The sequence below is a fragment of the Agelaius phoeniceus genome, chromosome 3, assembly GCF_051311805.1.
Source record: "Agelaius phoeniceus isolate bAgePho1 chromosome 3, bAgePho1.hap1, whole genome shotgun sequence".
Taxonomy (NCBI): Eukaryota; Metazoa; Chordata; class Aves; order Passeriformes; family Icteridae; genus Agelaius; species Agelaius phoeniceus.
Window position 1 is genome coordinate 65,914,038 of NC_135267.1, and position 24,682 is coordinate 65,938,719.

Genomic DNA, 24,682 nt, shown 5'->3' on the forward strand with positions numbered 1-24,682 from the left:
TACGGAGTATCAAGGGAACCTTTTTGATGCATCTTACATTTACTGTGATTTGAGTATGATAACCATAGCATTGAATATTTTCTTTGTTTTTCTATTCAGTCTAATTACAGTACTAACAAGCCAAGACCAAACAAAATTCTTCTCTGGGTGCTGTACTTGAGAAATGAAAAGTCCTGCCTCCATGCACTGAATAGTCATTGTGGACTGTTGTTTCTTTTTCTGCTTTTGTTTATGCAATGATTTTTTTTTCTCATGTGCAATGAAAAAGGGTGGTGGGTGTTCCCTGTCCATCCACTGTCATTGTCACTCCACTATTCTAGTACTGGGTATCAACAGATTCTTCTGGGGCATCTGCAAAAATTCCATTGTGGGTAAGACTTGCCTGGACAAGAAGCTACTTCTTTTTTCATAAGCCTTGGTAACCATTAAAAGGCTTATGCTCTTAATTTTTCAGGTCTAGCAGGTACTTTCAAAAGAAACTAATTATTTTTTTTAAACATAAACACATTGTCCTAATGTGTATACAGTAACTTTTGCTGGCTACACTGCAACAATTATGTATTAAAAAAATAAGATACAGAACAGTTGATTAAATCATTTTAGTCAAATTTTTTTTTTTACTCTGAAGATGGTTCTATTGATTTTTAGGCATGGATGTATTCAACTCATTCCAAAAACTTCACTGCATTTCACTAGAAACACAACTACTGTTTATTAATTTCTATTGCTATTACAGCAGAAAACAATACATTTTCAAGGTCATTTTAAACACTAGAAGGACCAGAGGTGGAAGCTGACTTGTAAAACCCAAAACTTAAGACTTCACCCATTGAGAAGTAACCCTAAGACAATGAACTTCCCCCATTTGATTTTTGTGTGAAGCATGATCCTGTATTGGTCCAGCTTTGAAAACCTCTGTTTTCATGCAGTATGACTGGAAGGTAATTGCACTGCTCTGTTTACTTGGAAAGCATGCAGCCTGTTCTCTATGACTCAGGCTGCTCAGAAATGCCAGCTATGTAAGGAAGAAAGAATTGTGATCGAGGTTTCCACTGAACATCTATCTCCATGAGACCTAGCCTGGAACCAGCTGGAATTAACTCCTATAGTTCTCTGCTGGCTTCACGAGACCCAAGGTGGCTTCTGCAGCATTGCTCAGCCATCAGTTCTGTATTCTCCATGGTGAGACTCTGTTGGATCTGGTCCATGCCCAGGCCAGGCCATGTACACGCAATTCTGGTCTGAATGTGGTTCCCTAAGCCGCACAGCTAATCCATACAGATACCAGATCTGTGCACAAAAGCTTATGTAAGATCCCTACATCAGGCTACTTCATACAGATTGTACCAGATGTTACCTTTTACATCCTCAGACAAAACATGACATAACACTTCGGGACGATGTGCATCAGACAGGTCAGCCTGGGATGCTTCAGCCTGGCTCCCTGGTGGGTGGATAGACCATAGGTGAGGGCTTTAAGATTACGTTAGTGCAGGATGTTGCTGAGGGCAACATTTTGACCATGGGGCATACCACTGGCTTTGAACTTGGATAGCCTCTTAGTCCTTGATCAGTGCTGTTTAATCCAGGACTCAAGCTGACTGAGAGACATCTTTACACCTCCCTTAAGGGAGCATAGAAGTAAAAATTCGACCAAGGCAGTGCTGATTTTGCTGTATTTTGCACCTTTCAGCATAGAGCCCAGCCTATTCTTCTATTACAGACACTCCTGCCCACAAGCCACAGGGCGTGTTTATCACCCAAGCCCCAAACTCCTTGTTTTAGATCACAAATGGTTCTTGGTGCAACAGCAAAATAGTAATCTCTCCTTCCCCTAGAAGACCTTGTGCTCTGAACTTAGCAGTTTCTGAAAGGGCAGTGCTCTGCATGGCGACTGAAGTTTGCTTGGTCCAAGTGCATCAAACCAAGGGAGCTGCCCCTCTCCATCTGCTTGCCTGCATCTACAGCTGCATCCTATGAGTTCCCCAATTCACCCACCCTCCTTCACCTGTAGTTCTGATGATTGGTGCTACCTACAAGCAGATGAAAAATTAAATGATGTTTTGATGCAGATTAGAACACTTTAAAGAGAAACACTCTTATGAGCCTAAAAAGCAGCATAAAACAAGTTAAGGCAAACTCATAGGAAAGGTAACAGGACCATGACCTTTACAGAAACGACTGATACATCGGCAGCTCTTCACAGAGCCTTTTTTTTGGAAGCAAGGCGTTGCACGCAGCTTTAGAAGCGGCTGTTTAGGAGCACGTGCCTCAGGAACGAGTCTACGGCAGTGCAGCTCTTTCCCACACGATGCGGCGCATCGCCTGGGCTTGCGAGGCGGCCGCCACTCCTCCCACCTACTGCCGAGATGGCGAGCATCCCCAAACCTGTTTTTTCTCTCGGCGCCGGTACCAAACGAGCTGTGCCAATGCGGCGGGAGCTGCTCTGAAGAAAAAACTAATCACACCTGTGTGAACGGCGGCACCTCGGCAGCCCGGGCCGCCGCGGGGGCCGGGAGTGCGGGCAGCCACCCCCGCACCGCTACCACCACCGCTGCCGCCGCATAAACGCCTCCAGCCCGTCAGAGGCGGCTGCTCCCGGGCCGCGGGCGCCGGTCCCGCCCTCACCTGCTGCCGGGCAGAGCCGCGGGCGGGGGCGGGGGACGTGGCGCTCACCTGCCCCGGGCCGCGGAGCCGCGGGGCGGAGCAGCCGCGCTCGGCGAGCAGCAGGAGGGAGACATGGCGGAGGCCGCGGGCAGGAGCGGCCCGCGCCGGCGGCCCGCAGGTGAGCAGGGGCTGCGGCGGCTCGGGGCGGCGGGAGAGCGGCGCGGATCGGGCCGCGGCTGCGGGGGCCCTGCGCTCCCGGGCGGCTGCGGGCGCCGTGCGGAGCGGGAGCGCGGCGGGGCCCGGCGGTGGCCTCGCCCGCAACAGGTGCGGGGGCGCTCCGCGGCCGCCCGGCCGTGCGGGGACTTCGCTGCCTTTCCCCGGGCACCGCCGCGGCCCGGCCGGGGACAGCCGGGGCTTCGGCCGGGGCGGCGGGCAGAGCTGCCCTGGAGGGGGTAGCGCGCCCGAACCGTGCCCGCCGTAGCAGCGAGACCCGTCCCGACCCCGCGCAGGGGCATCGGCGGGGCCGCGCCGTCGCTCCCGGGTCGCCGCTGGTTCTTCTGAAGCCTCCTCTCCAAGGGCTCGGAGTGCGGCCGGGTGGCGGGGCTAACGCGGGGCGCGGAGCCGCCCGGCGAGGAGGGGTCTGGAGGGGGCGGCCGCCGGGCTGTGGGCTTTGACCGGGGCTTGAGGTAGCGCCGAGCTCCCGCAATAAGGGAGGGTGGGCAGCCGCAAGACGCTGCTAACGGGGACGGGGTGAGCCCTGGCGAGGGCAGAGGGACGGCTCGGCAGGGTCAAGGTACCCGGTGGCAGCGCCCCGGTGCCCGCCGAGCGAGGCCCGCTGCGGGGTTTGGCTGCGCCTCAAACGCGAGCGAGCGACGCGCTGCTGCAAGCCCTTATTTCCTACAGGGAAAGAGCGGAGATGTCCTTGCAGATGTCTCCTATAAGGAGGGATGTACACTGCGAGACCGTTTTAACTCGCTTTTATTTTGGCCCTAAGGGCGAGGAGGGTGCAGGGAGGAAATTTTGGCTTACGCAAGCGGATCGACCGCTGTATCACTGTTGTAGGCGCGGATGCTGTTTGCTTTTGCTGCTTGCTGGACTGTGAAGTCCGAGTCCAACTTTTGGTCCTCTCCTTTTTTCCTTTTTTTACCTTCCTCCCCAGTCCCATTCCATTCACCTTTTGCTAGTCCTTCTCTAACATAAGCCCAAGTTTATCTCTAAATCAAAGAGTGAGTTTTTATATCAAAACAGCATATGAATAGGCCATATGGCTGTTGGCTGATTGTGTTTTCTCAGTATAATATTTTTAATACATACTTTATGTAATGTAGACATGCAGTCACAAGCAATGACTGTGGGCAGACCCAGCCAAGTGCTGTCTTCATTAGAAGTATAGAATATAGCTCAGAAATCCTTACAAGTCACTCCCAGGTATCACTCTAAAGTTCATCTTCAGAAAGGAATGCAGATGCGCATCCTATGTGTTCAGAGTTTGCAACCACATTGACTTCCCTTTCCACGGCAAGAACTGACTGGTTTATTGAAGCCATTTCTAACAAATTCTTTTCCAGTTTCTTACCTTGCTGATGAGATTTTTTTTTTAAATGGGATTATCAGTCTTTTTATGATTACCTACCAAAACTAGAAATGAGTCAACAGATGACATGTATTTTGCATATGTTCTGTTTTAAAATTACTTATGTGCCTAGATTTATTCTGTGTTTGCTTTATAGTTTCATTTCAAGCTGCTGTGTTGAACTTTTACTCTTTGGGACATCTGTAGACTGAAGGATCTGCTTGCTAAGTTCTTGAGTATTTTGAATTTAAATTACTTTGTGCTGTCAAAGTTCATTTGAAACTTCTCTGTGAGTAAAATGTCAGAGTTAAACCTCTATGAAGCTTTTCTGTGAAGTTCGTTGTCTGCTGAGATCCTTTTAGGTCTCTGAGATATCACAGGGACTGCTTTGCAGGTGTTCAGAAACAGGAACAACCTCAAAGCACATCAGGGATCTGCTCCGTGGCTCTTTGGTCCCTCCATGAGTGAGCAGATGTGTGTGCCCAGGGAGGGCCATGCCGATGGCTTTGGCTGCAGTCTGCTCCGCAGGCGGAACACCTGTGTCTGCATCCGGCTCCTCAGGAAGATCAACGTCCCATCTGTGTTCGGTGAAATTAGCTACCGGTCAAACTATTGCCTCTGTTATAAAAACAAAGCTCTGTGTGTGCGTTGTGGTGCTTGGCTGGTTTGTTTCTTTCCTTGCCTCATGTGGCTACATGCATGGACTTTCAGGAGGGAAAAGCTTCAACATCACCACCAGGGTTTTGCAGGGGGATGTTACAAGTGGATCCCTTTCTTGGCAGGTGGTCTGCTGCACCTAACTAGCTTTCTTTGGGTAAATGGCCTAATTATCAGGGTGAAGGAGTTTTTTTATTCTGCCATTCATAAATTTATAGATGGCAAAGTGAGTAGAGTGCTCAGGGGATATACTAAGTTACACCAGTTAGAATTTTCCAGTCATAGCTACTCGAGCATCTAATAGCACTAAAGCGCTCTTCAGTGATTCCTGAGATGAGAGGAGCCCTCTTGTGGGGAATGCCACATGGAGAAGCTTCTGAGGCACCTCATTTTATGGCTGCCCATCCATAAACATAGGCATGTCTCTGCCTGTGAGAGTTCCCCATGCGTGCTCTGGGCTGCCTTGGCCAGCTCTGTGCACAGGTAACAATTTACTTAAGCTCTGGGATAACAGAGAGAGCTATGTGTTTGTAACATTGCAAAGAAGCTTTAATGCCGTGGTTTTGTGTACTGTTGTAGTTAGCTCTTTCTTCTAAGTGAGCTTAGTATTACTCTGTGCTTTTTGCTGCAAAACAAATCTGCCCTTTAAATCATGTCAGTGCCAGGTGGCTTGTGAAAGCTGAAAACTTGAGGTGTTTGCTTTTTAACTGCTGATGGGACTTTTTATCTGTTGCTTGCTTAGCCTGGTATTTTCTCCATCTGAGAAGAAATCAAATTTCATCTTTCCGTGTTTATTTTTTGTTTCCTAACAAATAGATAAATTATTCGGGAAAACACAAAAGCGCAGAAAGCATAGAGTGTCTGGGAGCTGAAGGCGTGCTCTGGTTCCCATGGCTCTTTCCCAGCGGTTCCAACGTGTTTTGCTGGGGAGGGTTTACACGACGGTGTTGAGACACGCGGGTTTTGTCTCTCTGGCCAGCTCAGGCGCTCCGTGTCCTTCGCAGGGGGAGCTGCCGGGCGCAGGGCGGTCACTGCAGCCGGAGGAGGGGATGGACCATGCCCGTGCCCGGCCACCGGCCCCGGGGTGATGATGTCGCGGTGCTCCGGCACAGGCTGCGGTGCCGCCGGGGGTCACCTCTGCCCCAGCCAGGGCTCCTTGCGCTCACCCCTACCGTGAGCAGCCGCTGTGGGAGCCTTTTCCAGGTGTGGGGAACCAGGGACTGCCGCGAGGGTGGGTGCTCACAAACGCTGCAGGTGTTGATGCTTGTGTGTGGTGGGCGTGCTCTGATTTCCATCTGTGATTATCTAAACGTTAGCACATTGCAAATCCTTTCTATCTTTTGGTGTATAAATCGTGGATCTGCAATTCTTCTATTGCCACCTCCCCTCTAAAGAAAATCTATTCAAGCTATGAAATCGTGTCTCAGAGCCTGTGATTATATCTTTAGTCCCACATTAACGATTTTTGAGGCAGTACTAAATGCACAGAGACTCAGATTTATCAGTACCTTGTAGAATGAAAATGATACAACTAAATTAAATTTAGGTTAAAATCCTCATAGAAGCCATCCCTCAGCTTCAGAAAGCTGTTCAAGTACTGTGTCTGGGTATCTCTTGTTGGTAAAGTAATGTCTGTGCAAGGACTACACACTATGGCAAAGTTGAAATGAGCCTTTTTCTGTGCTTATTGTGTAATGGGAGTGAGGCTTTCTCCACCCACCTACACCCAGCATTACTAGTTAAAAAAAAAAAGAAAGAATAAGGGGTGTGTTTGTGTGAAACAAACCACAAGCAACACAAACTCAGCAACAAAAATCCAACCCTGTCCAAAAAAATTCCCTCCCCACTCCAGAGTTCAAGACCATAGTAACTCTCCACACACAAAAGCCTCAAAACCAAACACTGCTATTAAAAAAAAAAAAAAGAGTTTATGAAGAATCAGGCCTGTTAAGTGATGGTCAAACAGCTGGCTTATGTGGTACTTCCAGTACAGAAAGAGAAGTTTTACTAATTTAGTTAAAGTAGTATGCATTGCTGTTTTCCTTGGGCTTAGTTTTGAAAAGAGATGTACTTGTGTATGTGCTGTTTCAAACTGCAAAAAGTTGTAAATTTACCATACTCTGAGATGGCTAATATTTTATTTGCATGATTTATTATTATCCCAGATAAACAAATTTAATACTTTAGAGCTGAAAATTATTTGTAGTGTTAAAGGTAATTAAATGATCAGAGAAATAATTGCCTCAATTATGTAAATACTGTATCATCTTGCAACAACATACACATTTTTTCAAGCAGAAAAGAAAGTAAGTCTACATCCACAACACAAGCCACAGTGTGCTGCTGCTGCTGTTGTTGTGGGAACTCTGTGTATCTGCCCTTCCTTCAGGGAGGGGATCCCCTCTATGTGACTTCTATTAGAGAAATGCAGTGGTCTGCCAGGAACTATGGCAGAAAAAGGTTCTGTGTATATTATATTCTTCTTTTACCCTACACATGCATGAGAAATGGTGTATTTGTGAAACTGGTTAAGGTTTAATTCTACATCTCTCCCTTAGTGTTGGTTCTGGAGTTGTGCCATAGTTGCTTTCATGAAAACAAGTAGGCTTTAGGGACAAAGCTTGAAAATAAGTATTCTAAGAGATCTGTCAGAGTTCAGGGGAAACAACTGTAAGGTGTCTGCTAAGATGACATGCAGGACTAGGCTGCCTTGCTGTTTGGATAAATGGAGTTAGAAACCCTGACTCTTGTTGGCAATGAGATTCTTCAGAAAGGTGATGGAATGATTTGTGCTCCAGGACGAGAGTCGCTGTGGGACTCATGAGGGGAGAAATAAAGTACTGATGTCTTCAAATATATCCTTGTCTCTCTGTCTGAAACTCTGTTCTTCCTTATCCAAAAGTCCAGACATCTTGGTCATCCTCTAAGAAACATGTTGGGAACTAAGATGTCAGGAAAGCACTGGTAATTAACACAGTTCACAGGATTCCCTCCATCAGATACTAATGCCGGTAATACAACAATGGAAAAAATTTTAATTTGGTCTTGACATAGTTTCTTTTCTTTCATGTCCCTGTTTCTGTGGGAAAAAAAGCTTGGAGCCTTGTCTTTGAAGTATTCATTTCTACTGAAAACTTAGTATGTAAGTGCTCTTAATTTTGAGTGCTGTACAAATGCTTGGTTGTCTTGACATGTATTAAACCCAGGTATTCTAAAAAAATAAGCTGCTTTTTGTTGTTGTTGTTGTTTTAGTTTTTTTTCCCCCAGACAGAAGCAGTGACAACATTGCCCTGGGTATTAATTGTAGGGCAATTAGAATTCATAACTTCTATCTTCTACCAAATTCCTGTTTGCTACTGTCCTGTGAACTCCCAATTCCTTGCTGCCTTTCATTATTTAACTGACCAGTGGTTGAAATCACATGATATGTTCTACTATAGGGCCTGATCCAACATCATTCTGTTATATAAAAATAGTGTTGACTAAGAATGATCAAATATGTTTCTGATTCATCATGGTGTGCCTTGTGCAATGTTTATAGTTAGTCATACTATGCAAATCAATTTAATTAAAACATGTGACAGACTTGTTAATGTAAGTCTTGTGTGATTGTTTTATTGGTGTGTATGTGTGGAAAGTGTTTGTGAATGATGAGACTCTTAAGTTCTTGATGAAGAAGTTCTCCTCATGTTCTTGTGCCTTTTTGTGCTGATGAATGAGTTTGACTGAAACAGGGTAGGGCTTCCAGCCTTCTCCTAAATTTTTCCTATGCATGGAAATGCACACAGGTTTAGATTTCTTTGGCAGAAGGGGAAACAGTTAACACTTACCTTCTGCCTAGTCACTTCTGAGGAGCTCTAACAGCCCTTGGTCCAGTGTGTGGCGCCGTGCATGTCAGCACAACAGCAAACTGGGAAGAAGGTTTCCCTTCTTATTCTCTAGCATTTTATATTCCTACTGATTAATTCAAGAGGCAATTTTTTTCCTTCCAAGAAGGGGAAAAGAAGAAATCAATTATTATATCAGATGTTTATATACTGAAATTGTTTAAAAATAATTCAGTAAAATTAAATTTTACATTACTGCTGTAAAAATAATTGGCTGGTCCTTTATTATCTTGTGTATAAAATTGAGGCCTTAGAGATATCTTTGAAGAGAAACTTAGAAACATCTATAAAGACAAGGTTACTATGTGTCATTTTTGGAAAACAAGAGGTAGAAGGAAGAGAAAATAGAGAGCAGCAGTGAAAAACATTAGGTGTTTGAGACAGTGGTTGACTTAATGGAAGAAAGTGTTTTTTCTAATACAGTAGCTATTTTGGCTATTTCCAAGTTAACTATAAAAAAACCCCAAAACGAGGTACGGAGATGAATCCTGTCTGTCTTTTTAAGGCTGGTTTGTTTTGTCCTAGATTTAAATGCTAGAGAAAAGGAGGTTTCCAGTGCTTTAAGGCTGGATAAATAGCTGTTTTCTCATATGAGTAGGGGAAAAAAAAAAAACAGAAAACAAAACAGGCCCTACTTTCTCCATCTTTTAGGCTTGACTTCCTGATTCAAAACCTAGTGAAGTAGAAAATAAACAGACATGTGATTCCTGAAGAAAACTAGGAACAGATTGAGTTTGGAGTTTAGTTAGTGTATGTATATTCCAACATAGCCCTGTGAGGCAGAGGAAGTTGATGATCTTTATGGATCCCTTCAAATTTGAGATTTGTATGATCCAGCACTGCCTATAATATGTATTTTTAAATGAGTTCTTAGAAAAAGCTTTTGCTACAGATGATTAATATTGAAAATATGAAAAATCTATGCAAAATATGATTTGTGTGTTTTGATGATTAGGTATGTTAAAATTTTTTGTTGTAATGTTTTTTGCAGAACAGGATGGGAGATTTTAACTGAATTTTCCTGATTTTTTTTTTCCCCAAGAAAGAAACATTTGGAACCTAGTTCCCAATGGAACCCTTTTGTTTCACACAGGGAAAACATGAATATGAAAGCAAAATTCTAAGATAGATAACTACCTTGCCCTGAACCTCTTCAGTTGTAAGAAAATCAGAAAAAAACCAATGGAATAGTGGCAATCTGTAAAGGAATGTATGCTAAAATAATATATTTACTTGATCTATTTCTTGATACAAAATACATGCAAGTTGAGGGGAAGCTTTCACAAGGTAGTGGCTGTGGAATGTAAAGTTACGTGCAATTCATTATACTCTAAATCCCAGTAATGAACTTCATGGACAGTGTGGATAGTTTACAGGGAATGAAACAATCCTGTTAATGAAAGAAGATAGCAAATCTAGAATTCAGCCATGGTGACTGGTTTCAATTTCCTTTGCATTTCATAGGTAAAGATATCAAGTCTTAATACCTGATGATGAAGCAGAAACATTTCTCAGCATATTGTTATGATATTAAGTGTCCTAATAATCCTTGTTAAACTGCTGTTAAAGACTGCTGCATATCAGATGATGGTTTGTGCAGGTAATTACACCTATGGAGTTTAGTTGGTGAAAGTGGGTGTGTTTAAGTGTCATGGTTTGACTGATAATCAGTTTGCAGGTGTTGTAAAAAGGAAAACCCATAAATGACCCAGTGCCCTCAAGATACACAGTTGTCCTCACGCCATCTCTCTCTTGAGAGTTTTACTCCATCAGTAAGAGAGCTCAGCTGTGATTGTTTTAATGACAAAAACATGGATGACTAGTGGTTAGAGGGGGGAAAAAATATCAATAATAGGGGTTATTTAAGAAAATTGTTTGTTTTGTCTTTTTTTTTTTCCAAGTGTTCAACAGCCTTGTTCCTAAAATTATCCACCCCTTTGTTCCCTCAGGAGGATGTTGCTTTCATCCCAGTTTTCCTATAGAAGCTCCCACGTAGATGAGACAAGGCTGAAATAAGCAAATAAGCAAAGCTTTCCTGCTAGGAATACCTCAGGAACTTCTTTTTCTTCCTTCAACCAGTGGATTGAGGAAGGGGGAGTTGTCAGTACAGTCTCTTATGCAGTGCTGGTACCTTTAATATGTATTCAATAGTATTTTTAGGAATGTTTTTCAGAAAAAAAAAATTGCCCAAGTGCCTAAAGTTTATGGGGTTTTTTTATTTTAATAGGTGTCTCTTATATGTAGTAGGCTGAATTTTATTAGGCATTTGAAAACATTTTGTGAGCTGGCATAGTTTTTAACCACAGGGACCTTGAAATAAAATCTTGCTGTGTAAGCTGAATGTGCTGTTGATACTTTTGCTCTGTCACCTCTGCATTAGTAAGTCAACAGGAAGAAAAATGTACCATCAGTTGCCTGTGTGTCATTGCCCAAATCCATCTGCACCAGCCCCTGAAGCATCAAACTTGGTTATTACTACATTTTGCATGGAGGGCAAGTTACTCTTATGGGTGTGGGGGATTCTGCAAGGACCAAGGAAGTAATTCTCAGTCCTGTAGCTGTTCTGCATAATAGGGAAATGGACATGCTGAAACAGTAAACATACCTGTAAGGTGGGAAGCTGCTCCAGTCAGGTGTATTTTTGTGTGTTATATACTTCTGGCATGTTTTGAAATGCCTATTTAAGGACTTTCTAATCAAAGGTGATTAAACATAATTTTTAAAAGGGTAGAAATCCTTACTTAGTGACTTAAAGCAGTGAAACGGGGTGGAGCAATAATTAATGAAGCTGCCATATAAATATTGTTTTCTATTACTTTTTTCTCTTGGCAAATCTTGGTATGTATGGAAAACTGTGATGGTACTAACTACTGTCCACTTTCTGTGATGATGTGTGTTCTGTTATGTAGTGTTTGTGGGAGGCATTAGGTGGATGGGATTTGAGGAATGAAGCTGCTTCTCTTTATGGAATAAAGTAGTGGTGCCTGTATAAATGCCAGAAGGCAAATTGCTGAGGCAAAGAGCAGCTTGTGTTCGAGCTTCTTTCCTTACTCTTTTGTCCACACCCTGTAGTACAAAGTGTCTCTAACTGCACACAAATGTCATCATGTGCAGCTTCCGTGTACACCCAGAGTCCAAGGTGTAGCCAGGAGGAAATACATACTAGAGATGGGCTCTGGGCTTGGTCCTGCAAAATGCTTCTGTTTTGGTTGGGTGTTTTGTGGCTGTGCTGGAGAGGGAAGAACGGTGCAGCTGAGCCTTCAGGTGGTGCTGTGTTCTTCTCGATCTGCTGTGGTCCTGGCTCATGAGCCTGAGATGTGCTAGGACAGAGCTATCCTGCCAGCTGAGCATGATCCAGGACTCCTCTGTAAAGAGCATCCCAGGCCACTGTGGCAGTCAGCATCGTTCATGTCATAAATTCTGACCCTGCTTCGGTTTTGTTACCCTTGTTGTTGAGGTGATCACATAGATCTGTGTGACTCGCAGTTTTCAATGAGCCACCTACAGACTTGTCAGCTAATGTCTGTGCCATCTTGTGGTGGCTGATCAGGTTACATCAAGATCCTCTTAAAAAAACAAACAAAAAACCAACCAAAACAAAACAACCTTGAAGTGAGGAAAAATAATGTACTTTTGAAATTATAGAGTGATTCCAGCTGGCAGTTTTTCTTCAGTAGCATTTTGAAATGGTGAGCACACCCTGAACTGAGGTGGAAGCGGATGAAGTTTAAGGTGTCTCTCAGGTGAAATATCCGGCATGTTGCATAGTGGCATTTGCAGCTGTGAAGGATGAAACATTCAGATTGCCAAACTTGTGAGCAAGCATTGTGTTGTAAATGGCTTAAGAAAATCCAGAATGCCAGCATATGAGGGAAATCAATTAACTAAAACTACCTGGGCTGCTTGGACTTTGCTCATTTTGTGAAATGTATGTTAAAGGTTGATGCTGTAAAACTAATGGTGTGGCACAGAATTTTCAGAATTTTGTTGTCCCATGCTTTCCACGCAAACTAGAAATTCTCATTTTTGCGTTTTCACATGTGGAAAAGAATGTTCCAACACCTGTCTGTAATTGTGGGTGTATGCATTCCTAATGCAAAAGGTATGTACTGCATAGGAAGGTGATTAAGGGGTTGGGGGGGCGGTGGCACACACGACACCCAGCACATGCAAATACAGAAGAGGACTCATCCTCATTGTTTTATGTTAGGCTGAAATTTTTAAACATGAATAAGCAGAACAGCTGAGCAAAAAGCAGGTTCATGCCTGGTGCCTTCCAGGCTTCTTTTCACTCAGTGCTCATCTGCTTGTGCAACCGCAGCTCCATTCTCCCGCTGCCTGGAGAGGAGGAAGGAGCAGCCCCTGCTGCCGAGGAGCTTCCAGCTCTCCACAAGCGTGCAGGAGACAGCGTTCCCAAGGCTGGCTCGCTGCAGCTGAGGAGACAGCACTCATAGACCCTCCTTTGATTAGGATGTGTCCGTGTTGTCAGGGCAACTGTTAACAGCGGCGTATCATATTTTCTCCTCTTGTACTGCGTGCTGAATATTTTAGTGTGCTGTGGCTGGAAGAAGGTTGCAGGGAAGAAGGTGCTGCTGCAAGGAACCTGGAGCTGTGGGCTGGGATCTGATTGAACAGGTTAAGACAGCAAAGAGCAGCATCCAAACCAATGTGCCTTTGATTAGGGCTTTTCTTCAAGGAGGGGAACAACTGCAAGCCTTTCCTGCCGACTAGATGTTGGTATTTGTCAGCTGTTTGCATACTGCTTATCCATAGGGGATCTGTTACAAGTGCTCAAATGAGCAGACAGCGTTGCAGCTAGCAGCTAATTAGGGGCTGGAGTTTCTTACTTTTTTTTAATAAGCAAGAGGCAACAGCAGCATGCCTGGTTCAACTACTGCCCTCCGACAAGAGAGACTGAAGAAAAGTGCCAGGCCAAATCCCCCAGGTTTATTCACCATTAATGAAGAGGATGAGCAGCAAAAAAATGGGAATTCCACAAGACTGAAAGGTACGTTGCTGTTCTGCAGTGCAATCAGGGCTGCCTGAGGGATAGCAGGCACAGCAGTGTTTTATTAGCTCCTCTGTGTGCTACAGAGAGTCTGTAAGTGACTGCTGCAGTTTGGCACTCACAAATGTGCTGTGCATGATAGGTGTGTTTAAATCCCCTGGCTTGTTATGCAATCGGCTGCTTTGACTGTGAAGAAAACAATACTTTTTAGTTATTAATCACATTTCTTCTGGTAGGGATAGTGGTCCTGCATCTGAAATATATGAGTGAGTTTCTGTGTGTTTACTTTGACTTCTGTTTACAGTCTGGGTAAAAAACTGTTAAAAAGAAGGGTAGGCTTGGAGAGTACAGAATGCAATGCCTGCCTGTTACAGAGGACAGCTTTGCCAAAGACAATGTGAAACTGTCTATACTTCCACTCGTGTGCGGGAGGGGCAGTGTGCCTTTGGCAGAGTATAAAAAATACACATTGTTCTAATATGCTGACTTTTTGTCTGACAACAAAACAGACAGAAAACACAAACCCGAAAAATTGTTAAAGAAACCTATTTATGGTGCTTAGGGTAGGTAAGCAGTGATGGCAGAGGGATACTGATGGCCATTGATTTATAGCAGGTCTGTCAAGCCTGTGTAGCCACTGTCTGCCTTGTATCATTTAATTCCTATTTCCTACATGGATCCTAGTATTTAAACTCTTAGTCTGGCAGGGATTCTGCTACTTACAATTGTGACTATTTTTTTTTTTTTTCCTTCAAGTGGTTCTATGTGTATGAGCACTCCTTTTGGGGGGGCGGAGGGAAGGGGTGGATTGTACCAGTTTTTGTTTACAAAACAAATGTTAGTTTGTAGCCTCAAGACACTGTTTTAAATTTCAGTTATTACCATTCTACCATGTAACAGGAGAGCCTAGAAAGCATTTAAATAGCAAATTTATAGCATGTGTATTTATTAGAACTGAATAATTTACAGCTAACTGATTATTTTCTTTTTCTTGTAAAAGCTTTTACAAACAAATTCAGAACTCAGGTCTTATTTGTCGGGTTTTTTGAGTTTGCAGCTTGTACTCTTTTTTTCTCAGAATAGTAAAAAACTTAACTGGTTAGAGTTTCATGATAAAATATATATTGCCAGTCATTGTTAATATGCCTGTTGTGTTAGGGTCTTGTGTATGCTGTAAGTTAACTGCTCTTCTGTGTATTTGAAACTGCCCATATAAAATGGAGATCCAAACTCTAGCATGAGGTTATTGAGTTCTTAATGTTTTAAGAAGCATATTACTTTCCTTTATCGCCCACTGGATGGCTTCCAGAGTCAACAGTCCATAAAGCTAAAAATCAATAATTTGCCTGGTTTTATTCAATGGCACTGCTAGTTTCCCAACAATTTGTTGACTTAGCTACTCTTTTCTACTTGCAAGAGCTACACATATGTGCTTATCCTTTGTCTCTCTTGTTTTAACTGAGATTTGATTTTTGATTATTCCTTTATTTTCTCTTGTTGCTGTGAAATGTAAGCAGATGCATGTGAACAGTAGCACAGACAGCAAGCAAATAAGTTCATGCAGTTTTAAGAAGATAAAAAATTTGTCAGCTTACCTTGACTACTCCTGGTGAGAAATAATATAGGAAATGGTACAAAATATTCTGGAACAATATTCATTTGCTTTTCATTTTACTAAATATTTAAAGTAGCTCATAGTGTCTCTAGAACAGTACACCATTTGCACAGTGATACCTGTTGGTAAATATCTATGTCTGTACATTTGAATGTTATCAGTCATTAGGTGGGTTAGCCTGGAATGCCTGGTAATGAAGAATGCATGTACTCAGGATGCTGTTCTTCTCACCTGGTACCAAGAAAGGTCACTCCAGTGCAGCTCTGACTGGGTGATGGACCCACATGGGGCTTTTGTGAATCTTTAGTGTCTGTTTTCTCTTGCTTCTTTACAGAGTTTGCCTTTCTTAGTTCTTTACCTGTTGTTTTTGCTCAGCAAGCATCTGCAGCTACTGAGATTTTTTTTTTTTCTCTCTAGCACATCCTAAGTCAGGGTTGTCTTTGTGGGAGATGGGCTAAATGTTGTCTTAATCTGCAATTTCTGTTATCATGCTGGACCTGTCTTTGTACAGCAGTTTAAAACCCAAGAGGCCTTTAATGGATCTGATACTCCAAAGAAGTTCCTTCCTCCATTAAGAGTATTTCAATATCAGCACAAGATTTAAAATAATCAATATTTTCATAGTTCAGATCTTTTTAGACTACTAACCCTTGATTAGACTTTTTATGAGAGTTGTTTTATCATCTTGGAAACAAATATTTATGTGGATCTTAAAGTGGCTGGCCTTTGTGAGGTTTTCTCTAAATTGATTTTAGTACTGGCCACTCTTCTGCTTGTCTGGCTGTCTGCATTGTAATTGGAGGAGTCTGGTGGGCAAAATGAGTATGTTTCTCCAGTGAAAACAAATAATGACAATGTTGGAGGTATGAAAAGCATGCAGTGACCTTTATAGCCAAGTGCTCCTGATCTTTCCTTTGCTTTGATGTGAACTGTATTTACTGCTTTTTCAACAAATATTTCAACTTCCTTTCCTCTTCTTGGCTTTGGGACAAGGCCTGCGTATTTGTTATATATCTGTATGTCACCCACTGTTTCAGGGGTGTCTTGAAATGCTGTTGTGTAGTAGAAGAGTGCAAATAAAAATTACTTTGAATATCCTTTTTTACCTTTATTAACAGTATTCATTCTCCTTTCCTGTTATAATATTCAGGAATTTTGCTACATAGTGCACTCTTCAAATACAATTTCTATGGGTTTACAGAAGCTCATTCTGCACTCGAATTGGTTTTTGGTTTAGTTACCAGCTTTCCTGCAGTTCTGTGTCTATATTCACAAAGAAAACAGGCAAAACAGGAAATGAACCACACACTTAACAGCCTTAATGTTTCCTTAAAGTGTGTGTAGTTAAACAGATATTGTTTCTGTGACTGAAGAGAATGTATGTATGTGGTTCTGTACATAAATCACAAATACATGACTTTGAGTAGATTAGTGTTTAATTACAGGTATCCATCCTGTGTGTGTGAACTTCAGCTTCAGCCATTCCTTGAATTCAGGCACAAGCAATTCAATGTGCCTTAGAAGATTTCCCTCCTCTGCTCTGTTAATTTTGTGCTCCTTGGATGTAGTCTTAAAACCTTACTCAATTTTATGAAATTTTAAAGTGATGCTTCCTCTCCTTCCTCTTAGGAGGAGGACCTTCTCAACTGTTGATAATGTGTTTCTAAAACTATCACTTGACAAAGCTGGAAAAGCAATGCTTATGTTTCTGGGTTATGAATTTGAATACTTAATAACTGAAATAATTATGACATTTGTGACAAATTAGTGAAAAGTCTCAATTTAGCAATGGAATCCTTCACCATCCTGCTTATTTCAAACTCATCAAGGGAGGGTACCTCTAATCTACTGAGTGAGTATTGCTAATACAAAGCTGGACATACCTGCCTTAGCTTTCTGAACAGTAGCACTGATTCTTTGTCATCTTGAAAACAAGAGAAGGGCTTTTTTCAGTCCTTTGGTGAATGACAGTGATGTCAGTGATCACCAGCAGATTTTGCAACTGTTCTGTGGCTGGTAATGTTTGTGCATACTGCTCATTTCAGATGAAAGATTTGTTCTTCCAGAGACATGGAGGAGATTTCTTATATCATGACTGTTAGGGTGCTTAGTTGCCATGTTCTGCATGTGATAGGGAAACATGTATTTCTTTTTAGACTCAGATTGTCTAACTTTTAGTTCAGCTGTTGTCTGTTACTGTGTGTCTATACCCAAAGCAAACTTAAGAGACCTGAAAGAAAAGGGAACTTGGCATCTTAGGTGCATTAAACTGATAGTCCTAGAAACTGAAACTGTATACTTACAAAACAGGTATTGCATGGGGCGTGGAAGTGTAATTTTATCCCACGCTGCAGAGTCTGTGCCTCAGGCAGGATCCAGCATGACAGTGGAGTCTCTGGCTTTCACCACACTTTAAACCAACAAAACTGCCTGGGATGGTGGCTCTCAATGGGGCCTCTTGATGCTGAGCAGGAGGCTGACCTCCAGTTTGTTTGGGGCAAAAAATGGTGAGCCAATTGCTGAAGGCTGATGAACTGGCTTACCAAAATCAAGTACTGGAGGTTTTTCTGACAATATATAGCCCTATCTTGCCCATCTGCATTTGAGGCAAAGTGAGTGAAAGGAGTGGATGGAAGGAAGGGAAGGAACCAATTCTCATTTCGATGCTGGTTGTATAAAGGGGCAGGATTGAGAACCCAGACAGTGTGGTCTGGTGTCCCGCACCTTCCACTGAATTCTGCTGATGTGTCTGTGCACTTCCTTTCTTTCTGCTAGCTAAGGCCAGGAGAAGAGGGGTCCAAAAGTATCTTTGATTCTTCTGGACATTTATTTACAGAATCACAGAAAAGGTTGAGTTGGAAGGGATCTACAAGGATCATTGAGTTCAGCTCCTGGCCCATCACAGGACCGTCCCTGAGAATCACACCATGTGCCCAAGAGTATTGTCCAAACATTTCTCAAACTCCGTTAGGATTGGTTCTGTGACCACTTCCCTGGGGAGCCTGTTCCAGTGCCCAACCACCATCTGGGTGAAGAACCTTTTCCTGATATCCAACCTAAACCTCCCCTGACACAACTTCAGGCCATTCCCTCAGGTCCTGTAACTGGTCAGCATAGAAATCACTGTCTGCCCCTCCTCTTCCCTGCACAAAGCAGTTGTAGATTGCAATGAGGTCTTTTGAAATGCCTCTCAAAGTGTCTGGGAGGTACATTCTTTTAAAAGCCCTGCATTCATTGTTTACAGTGTAGCTGTTGGGGAGACAAAATGAACTGGTGTTTTTTTCAGGAAACCCCTGCCTCTGTTTGTAGGGAGTCCCCATTCATAGCTGTAGGTGCTAGGTAGCAGGAAGCATCCCATTTGTAACCATGACAAAGAGATCCTAACATGAAGAAATTTATAAGCAGTAAAGGAAAGAGACTATGCTGGAAGTCTGGGGGATAGCAGGGAATGTGTCTACAGACCAGTAGAGCAAATCTGATTTGTTCAGTCCCTCTGGCTTTCAGAGTGAAAGTCCAAGGTCTGAGGACTTGGCTTGTATTGTAACACAGCCTGTTCATCAAAGTGTGAGCTGGGATTACTGACAGTGCTTATCTGTGCTGGGTGAGAATCATCTTACACTTCTAGCTCAGCCCCATGAGAAGAGGCTTCCACGGCTGATTCTGGAGGATTTTGTTCAGTTCTTTTGGTGACTACTTTTTTGGGGGGAAACAGCCTGTGGTCTATTCATGTGTTCAGGGAGCATACTTGACATTGAGTGCATTGATGGCAAAAGTAAAAAAAAAATATGATGTTGATAGTTTTGAAAGTTTAAGTTATTTGTTAAGGTGCATTCAGTTGAACTTGGCATGTGAACTAGGATAATCCCTTCTAAGGAAAGACTGAATTTTGCAAAATAGCTTTTGTTAAGTACATGCAGTTATTTCAACCAAGGTCTAAATGATAACATGGTGTTCAGCAGAACTGCTGAACTGGGGAGAATAGGATGCAACATTTGGCTACTGTACTTGCAGGATGGGATGCTTGTTGAAGTTGCAAAAAGATTGGTGTTCAGTTTGAGATAATTCTCAAGAAAGCTTTCTTGAAAGAATTTCTTGAAAGAAACACCATTCATGAAAGATTGACAGCAAGCAGTGGAATTTTTCCCTATTCTTTATTATCTCTGTAAAGTCATGACTTTAAAAAACTGGAATTTGATATATGATTCTGTGTGGAAAATAAGTGTAAAGGGAATGTGGGTTCATGGCCATTTCTTATGGGGAAAAAGAGAGACCTGGAGAGTGATAGATCTGTCCAAGAATCCTGAAATGCTCTGAGGTCTTGTTGCATTCTTTTTTCCCTGAAAATATGCCAATAATACTATTTAGAGGACTTTATACAGTAACACAACTTTGGAATAAGTTGACAGCAAGAAGAAATGGATTCCTGTGTCCTATTGTACTGCGTGACACACACCATGTTTTTATTTTGCAGTGAAAAATTGAGGCAATAGCTTAGCTCATGTTTTTAAAAGAAATACACTGCCCTTCTATCACCTGATGTTTTTGAGATTGTGGTTTTGGTGCTCTTGCTGCTGTTTGCAAAGCTTGCTCAGAAACTGCGTATCTGTTCACTCCCTCTAAGCTGGCTTTTTACCCAGGTGTGTAGCAGTCTGAATTTATTTTTAAGGGAAAAGCTTTTGCTTGTCATGTTGAACTCCAGAGAAATTAATGAGCACTGGCCTAGGGCGTTGCTTGTGGCCACGAGTGGTGATGGAGCTCTATGTATTACCAGGATCAGCTGATTCAGTGGGAGTACATAATTTTTCTTCCTACACAAGCTCACATGTGTGCCTTCTTTGCTTTCTTATCTACCTACAGAATAATTTTTGTGCCTTTTAAATTTTTTCTGGCTTCTTTGAATTCAATCTGTACTTTACAACCGGAGGCCTTTTTTTTCTGTTGTTTGAGAATTAGGAGTTCTGAATGACAGCATCTCAAAAGAGTCTCGTGGCATTATCAGAGGTCTCTTCAGAAGCGATTTGTGGATGTGGGATTTTTTTGTTTGTTTGCTGAGACATGCTATGGTATTATTTAATCTAGTCTACCCAACCTCAGACCACAACAGTAATATTCCAGAACAAATGCCACAATGATTAATGCAATTTGCATTAATGAACCGCCTTTAGTCACTGAAGGTGCATCTCACAGTGCATTGTATTTGCAGCCAAGCACTGCTTGAAACTCATGAGTTTTAGGTGCATTGAGTTGAAGCATGGTTTGAGGGGACACTGATGTCTATAGGTCAGATTTGTATAATGAATGTAAGAGACACTAAGAGCCAATGTTTAATAAACAAAAATGCAGATGAAGTATCAGAAATTAAATCAGAGTATTCTAAAACTTGGACTTTGAAAACTTGCTGCTTGAAGTAAATTATTTTTCTTTTTCAGCAGAGTGGAATCACATTTACTAACTTCTGCATAAAACTCACATTGATTTATAGGTCTAACCATGAAACCCATGACTGAATTGTCCCAAGCCTCATCGTAGTGCGTAGATGTAGCCTTAACAGCTTAGTCAAGTTCAAGGGAGGAATGACTAGGGGTAACATGCAGATGGTATAAATTTTCTTTTTATGCTGGCAGTTTCAGAGGAGAACCACTTGAATGCTAGCTTCACTTTCTCCTTTAAATGATTAACTTGCTGATAATGGCTAGAGTAAATGAAGTTCCAGAAGGCAGGTCACTGCAGCTTAACCTGGATGCAGGTTTCTCCAGAAAGCAGAATTGTGTCCCTGTTGTAGTGGAGGAGACAAGGGGTTTGGAGCAGGCTATACCAGTGAAAAACTGAACTGCTTTGTCAGTACTGGCACAGACCTGTAACTGTACTCTGTGTTTTTCTCCTGGGGAGCTCTGAGTTGTTTTGAAGTAGATGAATACCTTCTGTAGCTTCAATGAGATGGTGGTACGAGATTGATTTTTATTGTTTGTTGAAGTTTTTGTTCTGTTTTATTCTGGACAAATAGATTTTCATCCAGTTACTTCAGATCTGTTGAAGCCTAGTTTTGCTCTTCAGCTCTCTGGAGGAAACATAGTTTTTCTCAGGGATTAGCTGTGTTTCTGCACATTTTTATGTAGTTTATCTGTGCAGTTGTCAACAAGAAGAAACTGGGTTTGGAATTAAGAGTTTGAACAAATCAAGCATAGGTATCTAATGAGATGTAAAATGTGGCAAGTAGCAGAGATTCCAAGTTATAGAGGTCTTACAGTTGATGCCTATCACACAGGAATAAAAATTCAGTTAGATGAAGCACTCCTCCTTATCTGGTACTAGTGTCTGTAGAGATGGCTTCAGGAAAAGCAGGAGTTTCCTGGTAGAAGTCACATTTGTGGTTTTTCAACTGGTCTCTAATCGCAGCAAGGGGTCTTCAATAGTGCATGTTGGAGGCCAGATCTACAATCAACTTAATTCGTAGACTAACTGACTTCTGTTCTGAGTTATCCAAAACCCTCAAGAAGCCAGGAGAAATGGTCAAGGTACTGGCATTCCCAGAAGGGACTCAATGTACTTAGAGTTTGTGGTTTGGTTGCTGGCCACCTGCTCATCAGTCTTTATTTCTTCTGTTTCACATCACTGCAGTGTGAGCCTCCAGTAATGCCTACTAATTGGCCTAGTCTTCACACAGAGGTTGATTGATTGATTTATTTTCACTGTCAACATTCTTCTGAGTTGTCTTCTTATATCTGAAGCTGACATAGGACCAAGTCTCCTTCTACAATGTCACACCAGGCACAACTGCTCACAGATCTCTTCTGTGCTCTGCCACTGGCTTTTTGTTTAGCATTGAAGGGCTATGAAATGAAGCTGGTGCCATGGCACACCCTTACAGGAAATACTCCAGCTGGTGAATTTTGTCTTCACAAGAGCTTTCCTGCAGCATACTGCCATATCCACCTCCCATTGCATGGTATGCCGTGCTAAAAATGTGCTCTTTCCTAATCAAGAAAAGGGTTGCTCCCTGAAAGATCTGAGGATAGTCAATGACACAGAAAAAATTAGGAAGAGTTTTTATCATCTTTCTCCTGGGAGGCAGTAAGGAAAAGGATTGAGGAGCTAACACTTTCAAAACTCAGTTTTCTGTAGGATGCCTGAGTTCTGATTTGATTGCTGGGAATATGATTGTAGTGCTGATGTCCTAGGCGGACAGTCTGAGAAGTTGAAAGTCCAGTGAAAGATCCTTGACCTAAAATCTATGATACTCTAGAACATTTTGTTAAATGTGCTGAGGAGGCTTGGGTGGGGATTTTTCCTTCTTGAATTCCTATCTTTTTCGGCTTCTTTTTAAGCTCATGCACAGGCAAGGCGTATTATAGAAGTGCTGACAGAACTTGATTCATACTGTTGTATCTTAGTGTACAAAGCTATCTTGTTTCTCAATTCTGCTTCAGGAAGCTTTTCTGAAAGCTGTTTTGGAAATGCAGGTTTATCCAGTTACCCGCCCTTGAAATAAGAAGTCCTTCTTTCACACAGCCAGTTCTGGCTTTGGGTTTTTTCCCTTTATTCAAAGTCAATTGCCTCATCGCCTGCATGCTGACTAAATGCACTAGTAAAATTACAGTACTGAATTTTGGCTTGTGTGCTAAGACACCACTAATCACACCAAACACATCTGAGCTGTTTCTAAGGACAGAGATGTCATGTCAGTGGAGTTTGCACTACTTTATAGTGCAGGAGTGGCAGTGTGGTGGAAAACAATCTGATGAACCTTCTTGCCTGTCACTTCTTCTTAATTGTAGCAGTGCTTTCATTGAGGAATGTACATCCCATCTTGAACATGCGGTCCATACAAATTCTAGATAATGCCACTTTCACTTTTGGTGTGCATCTCCTTTCACTAGAAAAATGAAAACATGTTTACGTCACTCTCATTCTCTGCAGCAAAGGAAGAAAAAGTAGGTTTTGTTTTGTTGGGTTTTTCTAAACACAAACAACCTTTACTAGCCACCTAACAATGGTAGTGATGTGTTTACTTGCAGTCTGAACTGCAAAATAAGAGGTAAGGAAAAAAGCAGATGGCAGTTGCCATCTGTAAACCAGAAAAGGACAGCAACAACCAGCTGCTGAGAGAGGTATTGGCAATAAAACCAGGCTGCAGATCAAGTAGTTTGTGCTTGTTGTGCCTGGGTTATCACTGTTTTGATATGTTCTTACACTTCCACTTTGGTTTTTTGTGAATTATGCTGTAATGTATTGATCTGCTTCTGTGCTAGTATTTTTCTCTACCAGATCTATTGTCAGTTTTAGGAAACACAATTGTCATACTTTGTGTCCAGGGAGTTTCTATGAGCCTCACCATCCCTGTGAGTTAGGTAGAGTTATGCTGCTGTAAACCATACCTCACATGCTCAGTGTCACTGAAGGCTGCATGCAGCACAGCCTGGCTTTTCTCTACAGTATGTTCAACTTAAATCTTTGTAGTCAGTAACTGATGCAGAGCAATGCAGTACTGTGCAGACTGGGGTGCTCACACACAGCACAGAAATGGTTGTGGATGCCTCCTGTTTTGTTTAGACTTTTTTTACAATTCCTCTCAGATTTCACATGTTTGTGGCATCTCCGTGATGAGCAATGTTCCAGGACTGAAATATTTAAGGTGATAGTAGGATGGTTTGATCTTCCTTTCCTGAGAAGTGAAGACAACATCTCCATGATAATTGTGTTGCAGTTCTGAAAAGGCTCCTGACCCCAAGGTTCACAGAGGTGATTTCTGCTCATTTTAGCTCTGCAAACAGGCCCTGCTATTGCCTGACTATAAACAGTTCAGTGTGTTTTGCTGCTACTAGCAGTTTCCTTTAAGGGAACTCTTAACTAATCTCCATGAGGATTTAGCTTACTCTTTGAGAAAGTGCTGCTGCTGTTTAGTCTTTCTTTATACTCCAGGCTGGGATTGTAGACTTTTCTTAAACTTCTCCTAGGATTTCTTTTCAAAAATATCTAGATAATTGCCAGTAGCAAGCTCTTACCCCTAAAATCTAGTCCCAGATGCTTAAACTGAGGTTTGGTTTTTTTTCCTATACATCAAGGCACAAAGGTTTGCTGATGTCAAAGTCTGACAGCCAGTTTTCAGTAGAGTTCTTGGGCAGGGGTACTTTTAAGATGTCATTGGCCTCTTCTGTGTTCCTGCCTTTTTTTGTGGGGGAGATGTGGGGGGTGTGGTTGGTTTAGTTCTGTTTTATTTTTTAAGTAGGGGAAACATCAATATGGGTTTGTAATCCTGATGAGTTCCCAGGAGCTTTCAGAAGGAAGGGAATCTGTGTTAGGGAGAGAGGTTATGCTCCCTCTTCTATTCACTTTTG

General features: G+C 42.3%; 1 protein-coding gene across 5 annotated transcripts in view; it reads left to right on the plus strand.

The window, feature by feature from the left end:
- Positions 1–2,299: 2,299 nt before the first annotated feature.
- The window catches only part of MAP7 (microtubule associated protein 7), a 108,371-nt gene continuing 85,988 nt past the window's right edge, over positions 2,300–24,682 (plus strand). For 2 of the 5 annotated variants that reach the window (XM_077175485.1, XM_077175489.1), the window contains exon 1: positions 13,063–13,732. In XM_077175485.1, coding sequence (XP_077031600.1) covers positions 13,603–13,732 — 130 coding nt within the window. In that variant the 5' untranslated portion in view covers positions 13,063–13,602. Of the gene's footprint in view, positions 2,786–13,061; positions 13,733–24,682 lie in introns of those variants that run through there. The other 3 variants (XM_077175488.1, XM_077175487.1, XM_077175486.1) reach the window with 3 other exon arrangements.